Here is a 25,732-nt window from a genome sequence, read left to right on the forward strand (position 1 = left end):
AAGGGATCCTCCTGCCTCAGTCTCCCGGGTAGCTGGGACTACACAGGCATGTGCTGCAACGCCCAGCTGGTTTTTCTTTTTCCTTTCTTTTTGGTAGAGATGCCGTCTCGCTCTTGCTCAGGCTGATCTCGAACTCCTGAGCTCAAGCGATCCTCCCACCTTGGCCTCCCAGAGTGCTAGGATTACAGGCCTGAGTCCCCACGCCCACCCACTAAGGTCTCTTTTAAGTTGAATGAAAAATATATCAAGCATTTGTTTTTAATATACTGTCTACTTCAATCTAGGAATAGGTTGAGTCCACACTGAGGTGGCAAACTGGTGACCCCATGATGTGTTTGACCTGTATGGTGCTGGCATGCACGTTATACGTACACACACACACACACACACACACACACACACACACTGGCCAACATTTAAGGGAATCTAGAGATTTGACATAAAACTTAATTTCCAAATTCTCTTGAAAAATGAGATTTGGCCACTCTGGCAGTATTCTACATTTGGACTCAGGGTGACAAAACTCTGGAGCTGAGGGGTGGGCTGCCTCTCGTGAGACAGGAATGCGTTATTTAGCCTGTCACTATCCCTGACACCTTCTAGCACTGGGAACATCAAATATCATCCACAAAGCAGCTGGGCTGTTGGCTTCTTTTTATAATATTTAAGAGAAAACCAAATATTTATTTTTTAAAATGAAATCTAAACTAATTTATCTAATATTATTTACTTCAAACTCATCAAGCCATGACACAAACATGCAAAATATGTTTATTTTGGACATTATTTTTTCTGTAGTTTAACCGTGTAGGACTAAAATTTTCAGTTGTCTCTGGCCAGCCCTTTGAACTACCATATTCACGTATTTAAAGAAGGTTGGATTGCAAAAATCCAATGCAATCCTGGTCATCTTTGCCAGATTTCTTCATGGATTCTGATTTAATTTCTTTCTCTCAGTGCCAATTAAAAACTATTACAGCTAAAGCAGTAAAATTATTTTTGATGTAACACAGGTGCCTTGATTTTTAATTACAGAAGAAAGAAAAATTTCTGGTCAGTTTTGGCGAAGTATTTTTTCCTATTATATTTAAACAGGGGAAGGACAGTGCACTTGAGGTCCTAGAGCAACCAGAGCACACACCCATTTGGAAAGTGCTATGTTTTTCTCTCCTTACCTGGGAAACACGTTGTCAGGTGCTCCATGAGTGCTTCTTGGGTGACAGGTTTTCTCGCCGAGTTCATTGCTGAGATGGCCAAGCAAAGGATTTCCCCGAGTGGAATAAACTGAGACTGACTGATGGGAGACATACTGATTGGTGACACATCACCTGCAGAAAGACAATTTTCAAGTGAGTGGTTCATTAAAAGACCCAGTCATTTGTCATACACACGCCTCCCCACGCCCCTCCCATGACCACCTCCCGCCCCTTGTATGATGAATACAACCAACTCTGAACACGGAAGCTGATCATAGCCACAGCCGATTCCACTCGGGTGGAAAGACGTCCACACATGGTGGAAGGTCCTACTGCCTCGACAAATGAAACCTTCCTCCACCACCTGAGAGCTCATTTAAATAGACAGAGTACTGAAAGTCTTTCAGCAACGAGGCTTTGAAAAATGATTTCTGTTTTTATTAACTTGGAGTTGATTTATTTAATAACTGCCATTCACATCTCAACAAATGCACTTGTGGTAAGTTGATGGTTCATTCATTCAAACGTGGCGTGCCTTTATGTGTCAGCCATCTGCTGGGGGCCTGGGGGCCACAGAGAGTGACTCCACTGCTCTCGCCCCTAAGCATCTCTGCCCTTGAAGAGTTTCTATTTAAGTGGAGGAGACAGACAAGTAGGTCAAAGGTCACAGTGTTGTGTGACAGGTGCCCAAGAGAAAACTGAACAAGCTGGGAGCGGGGAGAGGAGGGGGTGGGACAACACCACCTGGGGGGGAGGGGGGGCCCGAGAAGTAGGACGTTGTACAGTGTCACCAAGGAGGCGCAACCTGAGTCCAGCACTAGGGGGCAGGAGTGTGCAGGGCAGCTGGGGGCAGGATCAGTAAGCAGGTGTTTTGGGGGGCAAAGCAGAGAAAGGGACAGGTATGTAGGTACAACATGAGGAAAAAGATGAGTGCCCAAGCCCTTCATGCTATGAGGGCAGTGAGCCCTGGAAGAAATTTAAGGAAGGTGGCCGTGGGGATGACGGCCTGGGAGGAGCAGAAGGTAGCAGAACATTCCGAGACTCCTGCGCACCTCTGCACACTAGAAGGACCAATGGAGGAAGGGGAGGCTGAGACCCAGCATCGAAGGTGACGGATGGTGACGCCTGAGGAGGTGTCAACCTGCAATGCAAACATCCGTCTTCATTTCTGAAACCTTTACACCACAGTGCGGTGATTTTCAAGTTATGCTCCAAGGATCCCTAGAATTTCCTTGGGGATTTCTGGGGCAGGGCTGGCCTCAGCAGATGGAGAGGCTGGGAGAGTGGGAAAGTCACCTCCTGACACCTGAGTGCCACCTGTTTTATCCTTTGGGATTCTGTAAGATCTCACTGGAAAGGCGGGTCCTACAGAAAGAGGGTACAAACTCTCAACAGAGCAGAATATCTGTGAGCTTCTATTCTTTCCCATGTGACCTACACAATCTCTCCTTTTTTGTTTCTTAAGCATGCTTTCTCTCTTGTCATCAGATCCCATGGCTGCCAGACCGCAGCTCGGGCTTGTGGCATTAAGCATTAAGCAATACCCTCCCCAGGAGATGCCTGGCTGCTCTGGGGTAGACCGGCCTCCTCACTGCCGGGACACCTGGAGCTGTGTCCAGCCACAGCCCTGGTTTGCAGGAGGAGTGCAGAGGCCCTCTGGGAAAGGACTTGAACCCCGCATTGATGGATGGGATGGGAAGTGGTTTGGTGGATGGGAATGAAGACCACCACGCGTGGGGTTAAGTCCAGCAGGACGAAGCAGCGGGAATTCAGCATCCAAGGTTGAAGCCTGAATCCCTCTCCATGCCCAGCTCAGTCCAGTGCTCCCCTTCCCCTCATATCACGTGGGCTCCAAGCAGCTCTGCCGTGGCTCCACTCTCTTCAAGATGGACAAGAGGAAGGCACTGGCCCAACGCCCGTGGGAAGGAGGGAGAACTCAAATCCAGAAAGGGAGGCCAGACGAGATAAAAATTAGCAGAAGCCAGGAACTGACCTAACGTGGAACCCAGAAACCTCTGGGGCCTCTGGGACGTAAGCGTCCTAACAAGAAGCCCTCTGAGGAATTCCTGTGTCGGCAGGGTCGCAGCAGGTGGAGGCTAGCACATGGAATCTGGGGCCACTATTGATGATGTGAGTTTCACTCGTTGGCGGGTGAAGTTCAGTTCACATCGGTGACTCAAAAGAGACAGAATCAGGCCCAGATGTGGTGGCTCACACCTGTAATCCCAGAACTTCGGGAGGCCGAAGCAGGAGGATTACTTGAGGACAGGAGTTCAAGACCAGCCTGGGCAACACAGTGAGACCCTGTCTCTACAAAAATATTAGCCAGGTGTGGTGCTGCACATCTATGGTCCCAGCTACTTGGGAGGCCGAAGTAGGAGGATTGCCCGAACCCAGGAGTTCGAGGCTGCAGAGCTATGGTTACACCACTGCACTCCAGCCTGGGTGACAGAGTGAGACATCTCTAAAATAATAATGGTAATAATAATCATTATAAAATGACAGAATTTTATATGGGCTGAGGCCATCTCAGTGGGCAAGTTTGTAACTGCCTAGGAACTGTATATTTAAAACTTAAACAACAACAAAAAAAACCTGTCCTACCCTTTATTCAAACAAAATCTCATTCTCAAACCTAATGTGTAAAAACAGACCTAGTGCTGGGGGTGAGCTGCAGCAGGGGTCGGAGCTGGGAGCTTCCCCTGACCAAGTCTGCCCTCCCCATGCTGGGCCTTGCAGCTCAGCCACAGACCCCCCTAGACTCCCCTGTGGTCCTTCTCTCTCCACAGTGCAGGGCGAGGGGCTTGGAGGTCGGCTGTCTGGCTGAGTTGCTAGGTTGGCCACACGGACTTCAAAGTTACCTGGGATGATTTTAAAATAAATGAGAAGGAAGATGGGGTCAGCTGGTAACAGGGCGAGGACCAAAGCAGACTCCAGTATCTTTTGACTTGTGTATCATTTAGGAGGTCAAAACCTTCTAAAATTTGCCTATCATAACTAAGAACGTCTCGGAATAAGAAAAATACAAAAATATTAAATATGATCCAAAAAATGCAGTAGGACTATTCCTTGATTTTTCTATAGGTTACAAGAAGAAACTAGAGCCCACTGTAAAAAAAAAAAAAAAAATGACTACTAGCAAAACTACCTGCTTTAGTTTAGGTCACGCTTTTAGCAGAAATGATTTGTTCAGTTTCACTGCCATCTACTCAGGTAATTTCTTTGCATTCTTGGCAGCCAAGTGTAAGAGGCAGCATGCTTTACATGTGTCTGAATTGCATTTGCTTTGAAAAAGCTCAGTTTCACTATAATAATGAATATGTGCAATAACTTTTAATGCAGGATATAGAACAAAATGGAACTTGGATGCTCTAAATAACTATTTCCATGTCATCTTGTTTTTATACTGCGTTAAGATACATTTTTGTCCACGCTCTTCCCATCCTTAAGCCCATCAGCAATACTGTCTACTCCCCACCCAGATGTTTCTTGGGTCTGTTCCCTTGACTTCATCTCCAGAGCTGCCCCACACACCCTCCCCTGTCCCTGGCCTCCCCTCCTGCCTCGACTCTGCCTTCTTCACAGAGCAGCCAGAGTTCTCTTAGGAAAACGTGAAACACACCACGTCCCTGCATACAATCCTACAGGGACTGCCTACTGTCCTTAGAAGAAACTCTGAACCTTGTAGGCATACAAGGGCATGCAGGGTCCGAGCCCCTACCCCGTTCCTGGGACCGCCCCCCACCAGCCCTGCCCACTCCCCACTTCCCTCCCTACTCCACACTCAGAACCTCTTCCATTCTCTGAACATGCCTGGCTCTTTCTCAGCGCAGGGCCTCTGTATTTTGGGGGCCCGTAGCCTGGGATGCTCCTTGGGTGGACCTTTTTGGGACTGGCTTCTCATCCTGTAGGTCTCAATGTCGCCTACTCAGGGAGCCCTACCCTGATCGCCTGGTCTAATGCTGCTCCAAAGTGACTCACGGTTACCATCCTTACCACCTGAATGTGTGTGTGCCTGTGTGTTTGTTTACCAGGGCGTGTCTGTCTCACCCACTAGAATACAAGCTCTGTGACAGAAGGCAACATGAACGCTACATTCCTAGGACGTAAAACAAGGCAGTGCTTACACGGGACACCCAATAAATGTTTGTTGAATGAATGAACATCCATTTATAACATTATAATCCAAGGAATCGCTCAGGGTACTTTAAAGAATTGTGATTTTCTTCATATTTTCGCTAAATAATTGCAAAACAAACACACAAGAAAAGACCAAATATACTTAACCATGCAATTTCTAAGACTCCCTTCCTGATTAATTTTATGAACAATATCCCCCAAAACACAGCAGTTACCATAGAAAAATAATTATATAGTACTATTATGTATTAATTAAAAAATAAAAATAAATAAATTTTCAAAAGAATAATTATGTATTAAGTGAGGTTTAGAACATGCATTTAAGACTTGCATTAAAGGAATCACAGGTATCTCGCAACATGGCATAAACATTATTCAGGTTTACCATAATTTTTTGTGGATCTTATATCAACCTGCTTAATGAGCCAACTAGTCATTCTTAAAATATGCTATTAGAAGATTCTTACAACTACTAGACCATATTTATTTCTTCAAAGAAGAAAACAAGAGAATGCAAGTGCTTCTATAATACTGTTGGTCACCATAATCTACATAATCTACAGAAACTACCACATTCTGCATAAACTATGAACTGTAACTTACTTGTGTATAATTTACAGGACGGATTTTTCTACTGTCAACATTAGTCCTGAACATATTCATAAAGACAACTCATCTAAAAGCTCATTGGTGCTTTGTGGGCTAATGAAGTCTTTCTAAACTGCTATAATTCTGTCCTATTGTCCTAAAAAAGAAGGAATAAATAGGTTTTAGTTCAGCTTTATTTTCTTACAAACATCCATTTAAGTGCAGTCCTCAGGGGACATTTGTCAAATCTAGGCTAATTCAGACAAAACCAAGCACAGTGCCTTGGACAGAAGCAGCATTCAATAAACGTAAAATGTGAAAAGACATGAAACTATTATAATTTTAAGGAAACTTTGGCTGTAGGAGTGCTTCGCATTTAAAACACGTCGTGACAATTTGGACACTGCTTTCCTGTAAGGTTAGCTGACCGACAGGAAGAGAGAGATCTCGTGGCGGGTGGAGGATGAGGGGAGTGGACGGTGGGGCCTGCACTGCAGCACGCAATTCCCCATGCTGATGCACAACACCCAGGTCCTTATGCAGGGGAGTCATGTGACGTCTGGGTTAGAAGATCACTCTTGTGCGTCTGTGGAAGATGAGCTGGTGGTTACAACACCAACTTGCTCTGTCTTCTACTGTCTACAGCTAGTCACTTCTACCTCAGGAAATGTCATTCTCCAGCCTGTACATTCTTACTGTTTCAATCCCTATCTATTTTCCTTTCCAACTTTCGGCCAGTTACTTTAGTTGGAATTATTTCAAAACATGCTCTCACATAATTCATCCTTTCAAGAAATATTTGAATGCCTATTACATATCAAATAGCTTTAGGCACTCGAGTTCCAAAATTGTTCCTCTCTTGGTTGTATTTGTGGACCAAAAAAAGTACTGTAATAAGGCCCCATCCTGTATAAACCCCATCTTCATGTTTTGCAGTCAATTCAGATTCAACCTTTGCAGATGAGGGAGGACAGCACAACTCTTATGATGTGACTTTCATGACAACTTGCATTCTTCCTTTTATGCATGATAGCCATAGCTTTCTACAGGGTATGTACTAAAAAAGCAAACATGAGCCTATTTTATAATATTTCATCTTCAAGTACCCACCCTTATACAACTGTGTAGGGAAGGGGAGCCATTATTTTTCCAAGTGAACCGCATAATAAACAACAACCCTGGAAGTACCAACACCCACCCTCTATCTTAGTCTTCTTTAAATAATCTCTTTTTTTTTTCAAGCACCAGCATTCTGTATGAATTATCCTGTTTGTTTCTTTGTTTTTCATTTTTTAAGAGACAGAGTCTCGTTCTGTCACCCAGGCTGGAGTACAGTGGAGCGATCATAGCTCACTGTAACCTCGGACTCATGGGCTCAAATGATCTTTCTGCCTTAGCCTCTTGAGTAGCTAGGACTATTACAGGCATGTGCCACCATGCCCGGCTAATTTTTTTATAGAGACTGGGTCTTGCTATATTGCTCAGGCTGGTCTCAAACTCCTGGCCTCAAGCAATCCTCCTGCCTCAGCCTCCCAAAGTGCTGAGATTATAGGCATGAGCCACTGCACCTGGGCCCTGCTTATTTTTAAGCACTATTTTTCATCATAAATCTTAATTTAATTTATTATCTGGGTTGAAGAGTTATCTTTGACCCTGATGAAGATTATGTACCAAAACAACCTACTTACAAATGCAGTTCTGAAACTGTACTAGTTTGTAATTGGGAAATTCCCAATAGAAAAGAGCATTCAGGGTATATTTTAATAAGTACCCAGTCTCTTAAAGCAAAATACAATTACCTACTCTGCGCCTGTTTCCTCATCTGTAAAATGAGGGTTTGGATGAAATGATTTCAGAGATTCCTTCAGGCTCCAAAATTCTATGATCCTATCAATGCAGCAGAATTGTGGCATCAAAGCATAATATAGTATCAGCATCTAGCTATTTTCATCATGCTGGTGAAAATTATGTTAATGCTCACCTGATCTGAAAAAGTAGGCTTTAATTTTCAAAGAAATGACTACATATATTGGCTATTAATTTTTTTCCCTTGCAGTAAAGCTTTCATAATTTTCTCTTTCTAATTCAAAGTCTTGCTCTGCTTTGTTCTTCAAGACTGAAGTGTGCCTTTTTTGTTCTTCGTGCTGCCAAAATTAACACTACAGTTAGAATTATGGATGCCAATAAAATTACCACATGTAGTAGATACTATGACTCCTCATAAAAACAGTCAAACACGTCTGTAAAAGGCACAGTGGGCACAGGGACAATACAACTCTATTCCTTTCAACACACTATTCACAGAACTACTAATTTGCCAAGTTTTATCTTAAATGGCCTTGGGCTTGGGGAAATCATAAGTTCTCTGAGGTTACAGTTAAGCGAACAACTTCTCTGATGCAGAGCTTCAGACAAATCTTGTGTTTTACAATTTAATTCAATTTATTAACCCCAATTTTATGTATACATGCTGTTTGGTGCTTTTAACAGAAGGTCTGCTACAGTACTTTTTTTAAAAAAGCTGTTCTGAAAGCGCACGAGTTCCTTCCCTACACCCGTCTTGCAGACCACAACACCCTCGCGGTGGGGCAGCATCTGGCTCCCGTTAACTGCCCTGCCGCTGCGGGGTGAGCAGCTTTCCTTTGAAACCAGATTACTATACTGGACTTTCAAATGTTTGTATTTGAAATTTAAAAGAAAACTAGCATTGAAAAGGCACTTTTACCAGTTTATTGTAGGTTTGTTTGAAATGCCACTGATTTTTCAAAAGTTTAAGACTGAGCCCTATTGCAATAGTTGGAAGGAGATCTGGCATTTAAAAAAGGAATTTTAGAATATTTAGAAATTCTACAATAACTTTTCTAAAGTTTCCTGATGTTTTATTTCAACATTTGATGGGTCTCTTAAAGAAAGTCCAATTCCTAAGCTATTCTTTGAATAAATTGCTCTGATGCAGAAGAGAAGAATATACATAGAAGGCCGCCATGAATAATACTGAAATTAACAGTGTCCATTAGCTATGTCTTACTAAGAAACTTCCAATGAGAGTGGAGTTGCACAAGAATAATCACGGTGGCTAATGGCACCAAAAAAATGAGTTAACGTCACCCACATCACCTGAATCTTTATTCCTATCAGTCTGTCTAATGTAGAGAGATGCCACTAGGTGAAATGACACATCAATTGGCTCATTGGTTTACAGAAGAAACTCATCGTCTTCCCAACCTCCAAACTGTCATTAGTCTTATTAGCCATCGCTCTTGTTGCTGAGATTTGACTACTGATTTAAAAAAATTGTTATAGAATAAGCTGAGATAGACCAGGAAGGGCCACCAAAGCGCAATGCTGAGTGAGAACCCCCTGGCTGGGGAGCCTTTTCCCACCCCCAGGGCAGATTCCTGATGTCTTCTCTCATCTGAACATCTTGGACCATTCGCCCATTTGCAACAGATTTGTAGCTGAAAAGTCAGAATGAAAATATGAGCCATCAGTCCAATTTCAGGCTACAGTACTTCAAACCTTTGCTGAGGCTCCACGTTATAGCCCAATAGACACTCCACGCATGGTGTGTGTTCGGCACTACAGAATCAAACCTAGCGGAGTGCTGTCTACACAGCAGGCACTCAAATGTTTGTTGAGTAAAAAGGCCCTACACATAGACACAAGACGAGGCCACACCCTGCTACCTGCCAAGATGTTTTCCAACACCAGCTACCACTTGTTCTTCAGTCCCTTAACCGGAATGAAGTTAGAGCCATTTACCACCAGGGATAAAATCGTGATGAAATGCCCATCCTAGGTGGTGACACTAAGATCTCTCAGATGTGTGATTCTATAGGGCACCTGGCTAGCAAGAGTTACTATGTAATATGGTGTCTTCCTTTTCTAATAAGCACATCACAGAGGACAGAATCTAAATTCCTCTTTTAAGCCACCATGTACTTCCCTCTCCATCCGACAGCAGAACCTAGCCTGGCAACTGCAGACACATTACACGCCCCGATTTTCACGGATGGTATTTCCCAACTGTAGTTTAATGAATCAGTCTGACATCTCCAGGGCCATACGTTCTTTTCCCCTCTTTTTAAGTTAGACTCACCATAGCTGTTTCTCAACCTTTGTATTCTTTGCTTCAGCAGTTCAGATATCAAGACTATACTGTGACTGATTTCTGTAAAATACAACTGTAGTAGAAGGCCTAATTAAATACAGTCTAAATACATATAGGTTGAGAGTTTCCAAATTACAACAAAACTATGCTGACTGCCTGCTATGGACTCCCGGAAAACTGAACACCCTATCGCCCCTTCCAACAGCCCTGAGATTGTTCAGAGTAAGAATTCAAAGGGAAGAAAGAAAAGCACAGCAGGCCAGAACAATACAGAAAAAACTTCCAATTCGCTGTAACAGTAAGGAACTTTTCTCTATTAAAGTTGGCACTACAAGAAAGTGGAAAAGACCATGGGTTTTGTAGTCAAAACTTTAGATTGGGGGCATGGGCAATATACATAACCTGAACTTTTATACCCCCATAATAAGCTGAAATAAAAAAAAAAAAACTTTTAGGTTCAGAGCCCAGCTGTGTGATTTGGTGCAAATCATTTAATTTTTTGAGTTTCAATTTCTTCTTTTGTAAAGTATACATAATGATGTTCACCACGTAGAGCCATTGAGGAGATTAAATGAGATAATGAATGTTGAATGCTTACACTGCTCCTGAGACCCAATACATATTTAATACATAGTAGTTATTAAAAATATCTTCCCCAAGTCTATCTAAATTTATCCAATTTACTCTTTTTACAGTATTTGAATTTCTACCAATAGGGAATTCACTTGGTCCTAAAAGGAAGCCTTTTTTAAAAACTAAAACTTCTTTGGGAAGGTTAAGAAGGCAGTGGTCCTTCTTACACTAGTGTGAATTAGTTTAATCAGATTGCCTTCCTCCTGATTCTCAGCTGCAAGTGTCTGCACTGAGTGAATGGAACATTCTGGCTGGGACACAGAAAAGATACATAGAACATATAACATTTTGGATGTACCGCTGGGCTGGGAGAGAACAGTCTTAAAGCAAATGGGAAATGTGCATTACACAAGGGACTTTGTGGGCAGAAAGGTGCTAGAAGATGGGAAATAGTAAGGACAGAGAGTCACAAGGACATAAAGAAAGTTGGCCTATTTTAAAACTTGGATTGGGCCAATCCTTTACCTAAGAAAGGGAAGGGAAATTTAGCACCTAAGTACTCTTACTACTAAAGATCAAAGACACAGGAGTCAGATAATTTCTGAAGGCACCTGGGATGCTAACAGCCATAGCTCTCTCTCTCTTCTAAGGAAAATCTGTAGGATTCAAATAAGTGACTTTCACACGAACTTTCCAAATTTAGCATACTTCTTAAGAATGACTTGTCCAATAAAATTCAAGTAAACCATAATCAATGCCCATGTTTAAGGGCCTCCCATTCACATTTGTTCTGAATGATCGCAGACCTCTGCAAGCAGTGTAAGGCAGCTTTCCTGCTTAACTATATCTCAAGGTAAGAACAATCAAAACCTCTAGAGTGACGTGCATACTCCTGGGGTCTACCTCAGCATTAATCCACCCTCTGAAGACTCTTACAATTAGCAAACCAGATCATTCTAACGCTCTATGACAAATTCATGCTTTTTTAACCGCCTGTCTTATTCAACTATTTATTGAGCGGTTTCCACATGTAGGGAACTGCTAGGAGATGGAAACTGTAGGGAAAGGCATGACTGTTGATCCCTGCATTCAAGAGCTTACCATTAGGTGGGAAAACAAGACACAAGTGTGTGTAAATATAGGCAATCATAAAACAGTCACATGACTGTTCAAAACATCCTTAGAAGAGCTAAAGTTGAAAATACATGAATGACTAGAATATTAATTCTATAATAGGAGTTTCAAGGACTTAGAAATAACTTATTAGGGGTAATCAGGGAGAACTCTCCAGGGAAAGAGATTTTAAATAGGGTCTTTAAGGATCCGTAGAATTGATGGGTGTGAGGACATTATAGAATTATATTCACAACACATTATGCTTGTGGTTTTCCTTTTCCTTTAAAACTGACTCAACATTCTCAATTTTGCTCCGAAGATGCAAAGTGCTATGCATGAAGTAAAGACCTCCTTGACAATCAAGAAAGGAAACATGCTTTCTTTTCTTCCGTGAAAAGGTGAGCTACATAGGATGGATGTGATCACAAAGAGAAAGGAGATGTTCAAGGGGCCTACTGAATATAGTTTGCATTATTTTAAAATGTTCTGATTATTCTTACAAATTACATACGGGATTCAACACTCTCAGAAATATCTTTAATAAACACAGTGCTAAAACTATACATTTGATGAGGTGGTAAAACCATGCCTTCAGATGTGCCAAGTTTCACTTTGGAAATGAAGCATGTAATGCACTCTTGAGGACCAAAATTTACCACTTCACTATAATTTTTTTTTTTTAAAAAAAAAAAGCTTTTGTGTGAAAAGCCCATGGATGTTGTAAGAAAACAGCTCTGTCATACTCTGAATCCTGGAGCAGACTATGATGAAATATGCTCACTTCCGTAGTAGTTAATAGCAGCCTCAACACGATGTTAGTCTTGGACACCGTCCCTGGGCATATAAATCAGGCTTTCTTGGGTTTTAGTGCATTGCAAGTAGGTTAACAGGCCAAATAACACAAAAAATTTCAGGCACCATATATTCATCGAGAAGAAAAAATGTTGAATATTTACTGAGTGCCTCCCTCAGAAGAGTCAGAGAGAGATACAGCTGAGGGAAATCTGAGCAGTTTATTTCCTATTGGCAAATCCTACAGCTGTTGGCTTTTCGGTTCTGATGTGATGCCCTGAGACGACTCGTGCTGGCGAGGTTGCGTGGGGCAGGCAACCCACACGGAAGATCTGGACTACCTAAGATCCAGGCTGCGGGGGGATTACAAAGCAAGCCGCTTTTCAGAGTACCAACGCACCCTCATCACAGGTGGTGTAGACATTTTCCCGTATTTCTTTGCACACAACAACTCTTAAAATAAAAGCAGGGGAAACCTACCTGACCCTTTCTGGACTGGCTCCATCCCCCAGGTAGCTTTGACGCTAAAGCCTGGTGCATGCTAGGGGGTTGCATCCAAGCACAAGAAGGAGCCAGTGACAGAAACGGACGTCCTAGAATCTGTAATAAGAAGAAAGAGTAAACTTTCGAGCCACGGTGTCCTAAATGAACATTTCAGACTGGCGACTGCGGGCCGGTGCAACACAACAGTACTTTACCTTCGCAGATCTACTTTTTAAAAATGAGTTCCAGAACTCTCAGCTCTTCTTACAATTCAGGGCTTGAGATACGGGTACAAGTTCAGTTCAAAAGCTGGCAAAAAGCACCTTAAAAAGGCTCTGTGAATGTACTTTGCTGGTAACGTTTTTTTAGGAAGAAAAAAAGAAAAAGGCATCCTCTTTACCATCCTTCTATCCTACTTGCACGGAACGCTGGGATCCTGTCCCATGCCCATCCCACATATCACAGCCACTTGCACTGAGCCAGCGTCCCACTGCAGTGCCTCGGGAATCTGCAGTGTCACTCCTCTTCTGCTTGTTCTCTGCAAAGTGAAGTCATAGGGATGGATCAGCCAACCTGACTTCTCACTACCCTGCCCAGAATCCTTTGTGAACTGGAATGAGTCATCGCTCCAAGAAAAGCTACAGCCTCTGTCTGTCTGTGCAGCTCCTTTGTCTGTGCAGCGCGGAGACTCTAGGTCAGAATGTTCCCCAGGCACAGGGCTGCGAGGGGCATGTCCCCCTCTCCAGGGGGCCCGGGGCCCCTCACATGCATTAGCACCAACTCATATTTTTTAATCATTAAAACAGTAAAAAGGGCACATACCTCCAGATGCTTGAAGAAAGAACACTCACATTAAAATTGATCTAGCGTCATATACTCACCCGTCCGTAATTATAGACCTGACACATTTTCCTATTTTTTTTTTTTTAAGGCTGGCTTTTCGCTGTGATGAAGGATGAATCTCCCTCCCGTGTGTAACAGGCGGTTCTACTGAACACTGGATCAAAGTTTAGCTGCAGTGAGCTATTTGTCATAAATTCCAGTCGCCGTGCAAGTCTTTGCAAGCCTGGATCATTCCCGACACACAGCCGGCAGGCTCGCAGCCCGGGCAGCGGAGCAGCTCGCCCAGCGCCCGCCAGTAAAGCTTCTGCTGCTGCCGATAAAGGCGGCGTTGGGAATGAGGTCACTATGTCAGGAACTCGCTCGCAGCATGAGCTGCTCCCGAGCTTACAACACAACTCCAGCCGCACCGAGTGGGAGGACGAAGAGGGTTTTTTTTATGTCGCTGTTTTGTCTGCTTTTTCTTAAAAATGTCTAAGTGTAAGATCAGTATGGCAAAAAATCAATCACATATCTGTATAAAAACGTCCTTTTCATTCCACTATTTGTACCACACTCATTATTAACCCCACACTGGATCAATCGCGCATGCACATATATGTGTACATGTTGTATTTATGCACACACACACACACACAGAGGAACTTATTTCAGCAGAACCACGGAGCAAACATTTTGTCTTTATTTAGAGTACATGCAGCAACACATAAACATCTCAAGAGGAAGAGGAGGCGGGCGTTGAGAGAGAGAGGATAGAACGGAAGGAGGATTAGCAATCACATAAAAACCAGAGAAAAATGGAGTCAGAGAGGAAAAGAATAATTTAAAAAGAAATGAATTCTACTGTATTAGTAAATAAGACTGCCCAAACTCCCCCGAACTAAATAATACCAAAACAGGCACCTTTTGCTATCTCAACTCAGGAATCAAATAGATACCAATAAATGATCCCCTACTCAGGAACTGAGTAATAGATTTGGCTAGCAAGATGTTTGTACAGCAAATTCTCCACCATCCCTGTGAATACAGCAGCTGAGCTACAATGAGCACAAAGTATAGGGAGCAACCCAAGGTGGGAAGTGTAAGAATGTACCGAAGCTCTTAGTAAGTTTATCCCAAATCTCTGGGTTAGAAGGGTCCCTGTGTGGGCCCCGAGCTAAAATCCTGCCAGCATCATATCCTCGCTTAACTCCAGTGACTCAGCCTGTCCCCCAGCGCCCCTCCCACAGAGCTCAGGCCCCATCATATGCCCTCCTGTCACCGCCATACAATGATTCCCATCCTGTCCTCGGGAAGCTGAAAAACCTGCAGCCCTCTTCTGCCTGACAATTGTCCAACAGCTACAAACAATAACCTGGTCTCCATGTCCCGGCTCATCTCTTCTCTGGCCACCCACAGTTTTGGACGCTCAGCAAGCATGCAGACCGTACATTCATTTACTGATGGACTGATGCATCTGATTGGAACGTTATTAAATAAAACCTCTTCCACGCCTCCCAAACCATCTGATGCCTTCCAGATCCTCTGCCCTCCTGGGATCCCCCCTTGACTTGGTTCTGGCATCTCAACTTCACTCTGACAACGTGGCATCCTCCAGCTGTGCTCTCCTTGCAGCACTGTGCTCTCTCTGTCCCAGACTCTACAGTGCCACACTGCCACCCCCCGAGAATGTTTTCCATAATAACTGCCATTAAACCAGGTCTCATTTATGCACTTCTTAAAAACTTCATCAATTATACCTTTTAGCCTTGATCAGAAATGGTTTGGTCTTGATAGTCCTGTTCAGTGTACGATTCCTCTCCTGTCTGATATGCCACCGAGGGTCTCATCCATGCCCCAGGCTGAGCCTAGGGCCCAGCATCCCGCCACCCCCCCCCCCCCCCCCCCCCCCCGTCCACACAGCTCACCTTTAATCAACCTTTGAGCCTGGCTGTGTCGTCAGTTATAAAGCCACCAAGATCACTTAATTCAACCCATTCCTGTCGGGCATAGTCTAGTCGCCGTAAGGTCAGACAGTGTGCCTAATAAGCTTCCGCACCTTAGGAATGCAATGATGTAACTATGTAACCAACGTGTGAAAAATTCAGATCTAAATAGATATCTTTAGCCCTGGCAACGGAGGAGCCTCTGGGAAGCTCTAGGCTGTTGTACCACTTCTTCACAGTTAAAGATTCATGTTTCTTCTGTGGTGAATAAAAAGTTAAATAAGTGGATAAATTAAAAAAAAAACCAAATACTAGAAGAAAAGGGATGAAAAATTACAAATAAAAATTTATTCAAATCTTCTAATCTCCAGACGTGTATGTTTCCAACTCTATATGGGCTACAGTGTCCATGTTTAGAAACGCATTTAATCTTTACAAGGACCCCATAAGGTAAGTACTGTCATGATCCCCATTTGAAAAAGAGACAAGCTGCCTTCCAAAGGTCCCCAGCTGGTAAGACGCAGAGGTAGGAAGTGAGCCCGAGGCAGCTGGCTCCAGAGTCTATGGTTTTAACCACCATACATGCTGCCTCTCGATCATTATAATAAAATAACCACTGCAAACAAAATATTTTTAAAAACTTATACGTCAATTTTTAAATTTAAACTGTAGCCAATTTGCTTACTTGGCACACGGGCCAACGAGGTTAAGTGTGCAGGTTGAGTCTCTTCCTGCACACTTAGAAGCTGTTTCTAGAACACTCCTAGAAGCTGTTTCTGCCCTGTGAGCCTCGCCCGCCCGCCCTGCAGGCTCCCCCCCCCCGACACTGATCGAATGGCCATGCAGAAGGGTATAAATGATCAGGCAAAACCATAACCACAAGCTCCTCTTGCTGCCCTACTAACGGCAAGATGTGTTTTATGGTGGGTACCCATTAGCCTCAACTCAGAAATAAAGGCAAGAGAGACCCGCTGGCATTTAAGATGCCAGTGTCTGATGGAGAGAGACGCCCAAGAACCAAACACAGCCGTAATTAGCAGTCCTCCTCCTCCCCCGGTGCCTCTTGCTCCTTTTAATAACAGCTTCGGTGTTACATTAAAGATTTACAAACATCATATAGGGTATTGCAGAGGTGATTTGCTCAGTTGATGAGGTGTGGGCAGAGGTTGTGCTTGGCACTTGACTGGAACTGGCAGCGGATTAAATAGAAGCACCACATAGTGACATAGTCATGCAGGATCTTAATAAACGCTTTAATGACTAACGGGTCTTGCGCAGTCTTGGAGCTGCTGCACTTGAAAAAGCAAAAAGCAATAAATGCCCTTAAATCAATTAAAACCATTTATTGGGTGCCTAATTGCAAAGCCCTGTGGTCAGTTTGGGAAGGTAAACATGTTTAAGGGAGTCTACACAATGCAGGGTATATACCTTGGTACACAAACTTTTCATGAACAAATGACATGGTCTCTGCCCTCAGAAAGCTTAAAATGCACTTGAGGAGATGAAATATTCACATCAATAGTGCAAAGAATACAAGGCAGTGTCTGTCAGAGGGGAGGAACAGGGAACAGGCACTCCTAAGGATTCAGGAGAAAAGAATCTTGCTTGAAGCAGCCAGGAATGGCTTCCAGGGAAAGCAAACTTGTCCTAGAATCTGGACAGGTGACAGAAACGAGAAAGGGCAGCCCACATGCCAGAACAGAGGCTCTGTGAGGAGGGGGGTTTTGCATGTTTTGTGTTTACAGCTGTATTCCTGAAAAGTGCCTGACCAATAGCAGGCCCTAAATAAATATGTGCTGAAGGAATGAATGAATGCATGAATGAATGACCTGGAGAGAAGACGCATGAGCCCAGGCCTGGAGCAGTTGAGAGGAGAAGGTGCAGAGTCACAGGCAGGCCTGCCTGGGGCTGCGGGTTCATACCAGCAGTAGAAGGAGAGAGGAGGTGAGAAGGGGGGCCCTGGGATCGGACTGGGAACACCCTTTGATGGATAAGAAAATGACCCACCTTGTATTTGTAATGAACTTCACCTGCCATTTGTTATAGCCCTTTGTAAGTCTCCTCCCTAAGATGCATGACACCTCCACCCTCCAAAAACAATTATTTATAAGCTTATGGCAGCTTGCGGGAGGACAGGGACGCTGACAGTATGGCCAGACGTTGCTTCCCCGAGGACTTCACTTGGGAGTCAGTGATGCCGGGATTCTCTGCCCTTCGGTCCTAGTGCGTAACGATATTCCCCTACACCGACTTGCAAGTCAGCAGACACCTATTACATCAACGCGTAAGACACTATGCTTGTTGCTGAGGCCAGTGTGAAGAAGAAGTCGCAGCGCCCCTGCGCACACACAGCTCAGCATCTACATCGGTGTTGCTCAAGGCAAAGAGGTAGTGAGGACCAGGGGACAAGGAGATCGGCTGTTTCTGATACGAGAAAGAGAAGTCAAGGAAGGTGGTGGGAATCAGGAAATGCTTCAGCAAGGCAGAGGCGCCTGAGGTGGCCCCGCGGGATGGGTGGGTAAAGGTGTAGGGAGAGAAACGACGCGAATGTCTTCCCAGGCGGCAACGCAGTATGGACAGACACGACGCGGTTAGAAAGTCCAAGATGTTCCACAGAACGGCTGGTGGGCTATTCAGCGCGGCGGGGATGGGGGTATCTACGAAGGACATCGGTAGAAATAAAGCCAAAGAGTCAGTCAGGCTGGGATAAGATACTGGAGAACACTGAATATGTGAATAAAGACATTAAAGGTTTTTACAGGGAGTGATGTTACTGATGCTGAATGTTTAGGTTACTCTGGCAACAGGGTATGGGATGCATCCAAAGGGAGAAGATAATTATTAAGACAGGGAAAAAAGCCTGTTGTGAAAGGCTGTACAAGATGTAAAGAAAGAGAGAAAGAGAGAGGAGACACTTTTCTATTTCACAAAAGTACTATCCAAAATTTCCAGCATGAAATATTAGGGTACTATCAGAAATGCATTTCTAGGAGTATCACAATTCAACTAACACTACTTGCCCAGAGTCTACCCAAAAGACTATCTGTGCTACAGTAGTAGCCTGACATTTGGAGTAGTGCCCAGGGTAGAATATTAGTTCAAACTAAGAAATAAAGGGAAAAGGAGAAATTCTCTAAATAAAAATCCCTGGGCACCAATAACAGATCAGACTTTCCCGATTGCACAAAAACCGATTTAAAAAATACACAAATTAAAAATTCAATGAAAGCAATTTCAAAAACACAAAGTTCCAAAGTTTTCAGGGCCATTATAGCCCAGGATTTACTGAGTTAAGTGCATTTTTGCAATGGAAGAAACGGTTTCAATTAAAGTTGGCTAAGATGCAACACTGTATATGCAAGGAAACTAAATATTTAAAGAACAAAATACACTTGGTGTCCCTGTAAGTATGAGACAGCATCAGTATGAACATGAAGTGAAGAACATGGCTCTTCTGTTACTTACTATTAATAATTCTCAAAAGTCTTTGGATCTGTCCTAGTATCAGGAGCATAGAATAACTGCAGTTTAGAGCTAGGAGACAGTGAAAGTCACACAGTACGTTATCATTTCATCAAAGATAATCCTGGAGCCCAAAGAGGGGAGGTGACTTGCCCAAGGTTACAGAGTCAGCAGAGCCAGGACTAGCACCCAGGTCTCCCGATTCGCAGTGCAGACATCTCTCCCTTACTGCACCACACCTTGTAAAATATATTAATAGCAAAAGAAAAGTAAACTCTAAGTCTTCTCCAGATGTTCTTTGGACAAGAAATTGTTAATTAAGTGTACAGATACCAACTTTCCACACTACCCTACGGTACTGATATAAACTCTTTGTCTGCCCTCAGTTCTCCTAATCCACGTCCTAAGAAGACAAGGAAGGAAAAGAAGAAAGTAAAATGAGAAAAACTGAGAGCCCGTGAGTTTTTAGTTAAAAAGCCAGACTCTAAATTTGTTGTTTTAATATTAAACAGTAAGAAAACTATGGGAAAGCATGGAAAAATGAAATGTTACTCTTCTCCATTATAATTTTATTATAATAGCATTTGAATTTATGAACTGTTCATTTCCAACCTACTGAGTTAAAACACACCTGAGTATATCTCAGATGTTTCTACCCAGTATTTTCAACTGCAGAGGGTGGTGATGGGATGCCCAAAACCCACAGTACGCAGGGGAAAAAAATAAGACTCTATTGCTAAGACTCTCTGAAATTCATGCAAGCAATACACTCTATTCTGTAATAGATGCCTGAGTGTCCTAATAGTAAAATTTCAAACTTTTTTTTTTACATTGAACACCATTCAACATTACTTTCCAAAACTTACAAGTGAACTGACCCTTTAGAGAGACCCTCATGTTTATCCTGAGGTTGTATAAACCAGCCAGTGTTTGGCCCCAATCCCTGGGGGCAAATATGCCCCCAATTTGAGAAGCAGCAACTATATCTGAAAATATACCCCAAAATGGTATTTCCCAATTAGTTTTCAAAACTATCATCAGTATTTCTGTTGCTTTAAACATATACCACTATTGAATCCTAGAGCTCTTTTAGCTGGAATTAGTTATAAGGTCAAAGAGCTGAGAAACTGAATTACTTTATCACTGGCTTATTTAATTATGGCCAAGTTATCCTCTCTATGGGTTGCATTCCTCCTCTGCAAGACAGAATCAGGAAAAAAATATGAAGGTTGTGAAGGCTGCCTTATTTTTAAAAAGGAGACATAGCTATAGAACTAACCTCTGACCTCAAGGTGCTTCCAATTAACTGAGGAATGAAAAGTAAACACACATGAAAAGAAGGTATCACAATACTTCCAAAAAAAAAAAAAAAAACTATGAATAAGAGGGAAAAAATTACTCCAAACAAAGTCCAGACGGAGTGCGAAGTAAAGAAATACCGGCCAAACATTCTCATCCCAAAGCTGAACTCGGCATGACCAGGCTGAATCTGAACTTCTTACGGCCCTGGACAGCACCGGCCTGAAGGGGTAAGCCGCTGTCCAACACCCTCCAGGGAGTCTGCCGGGACCTCCAACGTGCTGCTTTCCTGACATCTCAACATACCCTGAAACCAACTCCTGATGTCTCTTGATTCCTCCTGACCAGAGTGAGAACTGGATCCAGACTGTTGTGTTCATCACTGTATTTTCAGCACCTAAAACAGCCTAGTATTTGCTGACTCAAAGAAAGAAAGAAACATTATTTGGGCATTGCTCTCCTCTCCACTGTCAGTGCCATAGTCACGAACTACTACTTATTCATTAACATCTTTAACTATGCTAAGTCGATCTTCAGTGACACCTCTACATATCGTCTCATGGCAGTCAGATCACGCACCTTTATTAATAAAGTGCTTATAAAACTAGAAAAAGTCATAAAATATTGATGTCAAAAAGCAAAAATCAGTTGTATTCTCTTTTATCTCTCTATAATGAATGAATAAAAATAATAGAATTTCTTTGCTGTTTGGCATCAGTGATTATGTAATCATCTATATTTGGACAGTCCAATAGAGGAGCTACTAGCCATATGTAGCTATTTAATTTTAAGTTAATCTAAATTAAATAAAATTAAAGTATTAGTTCCTCTATTCCATGTGCTCAACAGCTATGTGTGGTTAGTATTTATCATATTGGACAGAACAGACATATTTCTATCATCTCAGCAAGTTCTATTGGACAGTATTGATCTGAGTAATTAATAAGCAATCACAAGAAAACCAGGTACCATTCACTTTTACCATGAAAACGTCTATTTTTTAACATAATTCTAAAAGCTCACATATACAAAATAGAGAACTTTTTGAAGTCCAAGTTCTATGAATTTTAACACATATGTAGATTCATCTCATCACCATCACGATCAGGATATAGTCAGATATAGAACAGTTTCATCACCCCAGAAAACACCCTCATGCTGTGCCTTACACATTCTTAATCCCTGGAACCACTGGTATGTTCTGAACCATTTTGCTGTTTCAGAATGTCGTGGTTACATGTAGCTTGTAACCTTTTGAGACCAGCTTCCTTCACTGAGCATAATGTTGTTGAAATTCATCCCTGTTGTTGAACGTACCAGGAATGGGATTGCTGGGTCATATGGTAAGGCTAAATTTAACTTCCTAAGAAACCACTGACCTGGCTATACAATTTTGCAATCTGGCTGCCAATGCAGTTCTAGGAACTTTTTTTGTAAATTTCTTGGGATCTTCTACATGGCCAGTCAGGTTGTTTGCAAATAGGGACAGTTTTAATACAACTTTTAAGCCTTCCATTTCTTTTTCTTGCCTTATTCCAATGGCTAGAAATTCCAGGGTGATGAGAATAGCAATGGTGAAAGTGGGCATCCTTGCTCTCTTCCCAGTATTAAAGGGAGAGTATGCAGTCTTTCACCATTGAGTATCTCAGCTGCAGATTTTTGTGGGCATTCTTTATCAGGCCAAGGGAGTTGCCTTGTATTCCTAGATTGTTAAGAGCTTTTTATCATAAACGTATGTTGAAATTTGTTCATTGCTTTTTCTGAATCAGTTGTTATTATCATGTGTGTTTTCTTCTTTAATATGATAGATTACATCGACTGATTTTCAAATGCTGAATTGCCTTGTATTCTGAGGCTAACTCCACTTGGTCTTGGTTCGTTATTCTTTTTATATATTCCTGGATTCAATTGTCTAATATTCGTGGAGGATTTTGACATCTATGTCCATAAGAGACATTGGTCTGTAGTTTTCTTTTATTGTACTGCCTTTGGGCATCAGGATAATCCTGGCTTCATAAAATAAGTTGGGAAGTGTTGCCCCTTCTTCTGTTTTTTGAAAGAGATCATGTAGAATTGGTGGTGTTATTTCTTCCATAAACATTTGGTAGAATACTCCAGTGAAACCATCTGGACCTGAAGGTTTTTATTTTTTGTTTTTTGAGTTTTTTAAAATAAAGTTTTAACTATAAATTAAAATTACTGAAAAGATACAGAGCTGTTCAGGAAATCTATTCTTTTTGGGTGAGTTTGGTAGCCAATTATTTCTAGGAATTGGTCCATTTTATCTAAATTATTGAATTTATATGCATGGAGCTATTTGTGGTATTTACTTACTACATTTCTATGGGGACTGTAATGGTATAACTGCTTTCACTCCTTATATTGGTAATTTGTGTCTTATTTCCTTGTCAATCTGGCTAGAGGCTTATCAATTTTATTGATATTTTTAAAGAACCAGCTTTTTATTTCATTGGCTTTCTCCATTATTTTTGTTTTCAAATTCATTAATACCTATTCTTATCTTTATTATTTCCTTCCTTCTTGCTTTGGAATTATTTTGCTCTTGTTTTTCTAGTTCCTTTAGGTGAAAGCTTGGATTGTTCATTACAGATTTTTTCTTTTCTAATATGAGCATTTAATCTTATATATTTCCCTCTAAACCCTGGTTTAACTGCTTCATATGCAATATGGTATATTGTATTTTCAATTTTGTTCACTTCAAAATATTTTATACTTTCTGAGACTCTTTTTAATCCACGTATTATTTTGAAGCATGTTGTTTAATTTCCTAGTACTTGGAGACTTATCAATTAATTGTTGATTTCTAGTTAAATTTTCATTAAGGTAAGAGAACAACTTAGGATGACTTCAATTCTTTTAACAGTTTTTAGGCTTATTTTATGTCTCAGGCTATTATCTATCTTTGTGAATGTTCCCTGAGGATTTGAAAGGAATGTATATTCTGTTATTTGGGGTAGAAACATTTTATAAATGTCAATTAGATCAAGTTGTTGATGGTATTATTTAGTTTTTCCATATCCTTACTGGTTTGCTATCTACTTGTTCTTGCAATAATTGAGAGAGCTCTACTGAAGTCCCCAACTATAATCATCCATTTCTCCTTTCAGTTCTATTCTGTTTCATGTACTGTGAAACTCTGTTGTTAGGTACATACACTTTTTATGCTTGTTATGTCATCTTGGTGAACTCACCCATTTTTCTTTATGTAATGTTCCTCTTTATTCCTGGTAATGTTTCTGGCTTTGAAGTCTACTTTTTTCTGACACTAACATGGCCACTCTGGCTTTCTTCTGATTAGTGTTTGCATGGTATGTCTTTTTACCTTTTACTTTTAACATATTCATATTATTATATTTAAAATGTATTACATGTAGATAGCAGATCCTTAAGTCACTTTAAAAAATCCATTATGGCAATTTTTGTTATTCAGTTGTTATGTTTACACCATTTACATTTAATGTAATTATTTATATTTTGAGATTTAGCACTACCATTTATTATTTATTTTATATTTCTTCCCTCATTTTGTTCCTGTTTTTTCCTTTCCTACTATCATTTGGATTATTTAAATATTTGTAGTATTCTAGTTTATCTATTGAGTTTTTGTTTTATTTCTCTGTATAGTGTTTTTAGTTGATGCTCTGGGCATTGCAGTAAATATACTTAACTTCTCACAATCTACTTAGAATTAATATTTTACTACTTCTAGTAGTAAATCTTACAACCATATTGGTTCTTTTACCTTCCCCCCTTTGTGTTACAGTTACTATTTGTGTAGCTGTATATATACTGAAAACTATCATGCTATAATATTTGCTTTCCACCATTATACATATTTTTAAAGAACTTAAGAATAATTAATTGTATTTACCCAGATATTTAGCATTGTTGCTTCTCCTTTATTCTTGACGTTCCAGGTTTTCCTCCAGTATAATTTTCTGTCCATCTGTATTTCTTTTAGAGCAATTCTTCTGACAGTGAATTAATTTAGTTTTCTTTTATCTTAGAAGGTCATTATTTTAACTTCATACCTAAAGGATACTTCACTGGATACTTTAAAGATATTGTTCCACTTCATTCTGGCCTTTGTGGTTTCTAATGAAAAAATCTGCAGTCATTCAACTTGTTCTATTACATGCCATACATGCTATGTACCATTTTTCTTAATTTGCTTTCAAGACTTTTCTCTTTAGTTTTCAACAGTTTATGATGTGTCAGGGTATGGATTTCTTTGAATCTATCCTGTTTAGGTTTCTTCAGCGTCTTGAATCTGAAAGCTTATGTCTTTTACCAAATTTAGTTTTCAGTCATTATTTCTTCAAATATTTTTCCAAACCACATTCTTTCTGTAACTTTGATGAAACAAATATTGGATATTTTTGGTATTGTCCCACATATCCCTGAGACTCTGATTTTTTTTTTAATCTCTTTTTCTCTGTTGTTGAGATTAAATGACTTCTATTAATATATCTTTAAGTCAACTGCCTCTTATTATCTTCATTCTGTTATTGAGCTCATTCATGAATTTTAAATTTTGATTATTATATATTTCAGTTCTAAAATCCTTACTTACATCTTCTATTCCCACACTTTTGGGACCATGATTAGAACAGGTGATTTAAAGTCTTTGCTTGATAATTCCAACCCTGTGACACCGCAGTATTTGCAACTGTTAATTGTCCATTATCATACAAAATTGACATTATCCTCATTCTTAATATGCTGAATAATTTTGACTAATGTGGATTATAATAGTATGAGAGTCTGAGTCTTTAAATCCTAAGGACAATGTTGAATTTTTTTTAAAGTAAGTGATCAACATGGTTAAGTTCACGCTGCAATTTCCAAACTACCTCCTGTCAGTTGAATGCCAGTTCAGTGCTCAAAGCCTTTACAATGCTTTGTAGGACATCTGCCCCCACATGTATATCATTCAGTGGTCAGTCTGGGACCTGCATGGTGGTCTAGCTCATATTTCACCTCTCAAAGCATTTATAATGCTACTTAGAGTAGACCCAAACATGCACAGCTCAGAAGCAAGCCCAGGACTTCATACAATATTTTATGCAATAGCACTCTTGATCCTCTCTGTGATCTCCCCAATACTTTCCAGTTCCCTGGGGGCTCCTTTCATGGTCCTTCTGCCAGAATGCTGGGGCTTTAGTTGCCTTGCTCAGTCATGCACT

The 25,732-nt window shown here is 41.3% G+C and overlaps 1 protein-coding gene across 7 annotated transcripts in view; it reads right to left on the reverse strand.

Annotated features, from left to right (window-relative positions):
• STOX2 (storkhead box 2) overlaps positions 1-25,732 on the reverse strand; it is a 192,134-nt gene that overhangs the window by 19,041 nt on the left and 147,361 nt on the right. For 6 of the 7 annotated variants that reach the window (XM_045552437.1, XM_045552433.1, XM_045552434.1 and 3 more), the window contains one exon: positions 1,176-1,328. In XM_045552437.1, coding sequence (XP_045408393.1) covers positions 1,176-1,328 — 153 coding nt within the window. Of the gene's footprint in view, positions 1-1,175; positions 1,329-12,996; positions 13,081-25,732 lie in introns of those variants that run through there. The other variant, XM_045552438.1, reaches the window with a different exon arrangement.

The sequence above is a fragment of the Lemur catta genome, chromosome 5 (assembly GCF_020740605.2).
Source record: "Lemur catta isolate mLemCat1 chromosome 5, mLemCat1.pri, whole genome shotgun sequence".
Classification (NCBI taxonomy): domain Eukaryota; kingdom Metazoa; phylum Chordata; class Mammalia; order Primates; family Lemuridae; genus Lemur; species Lemur catta.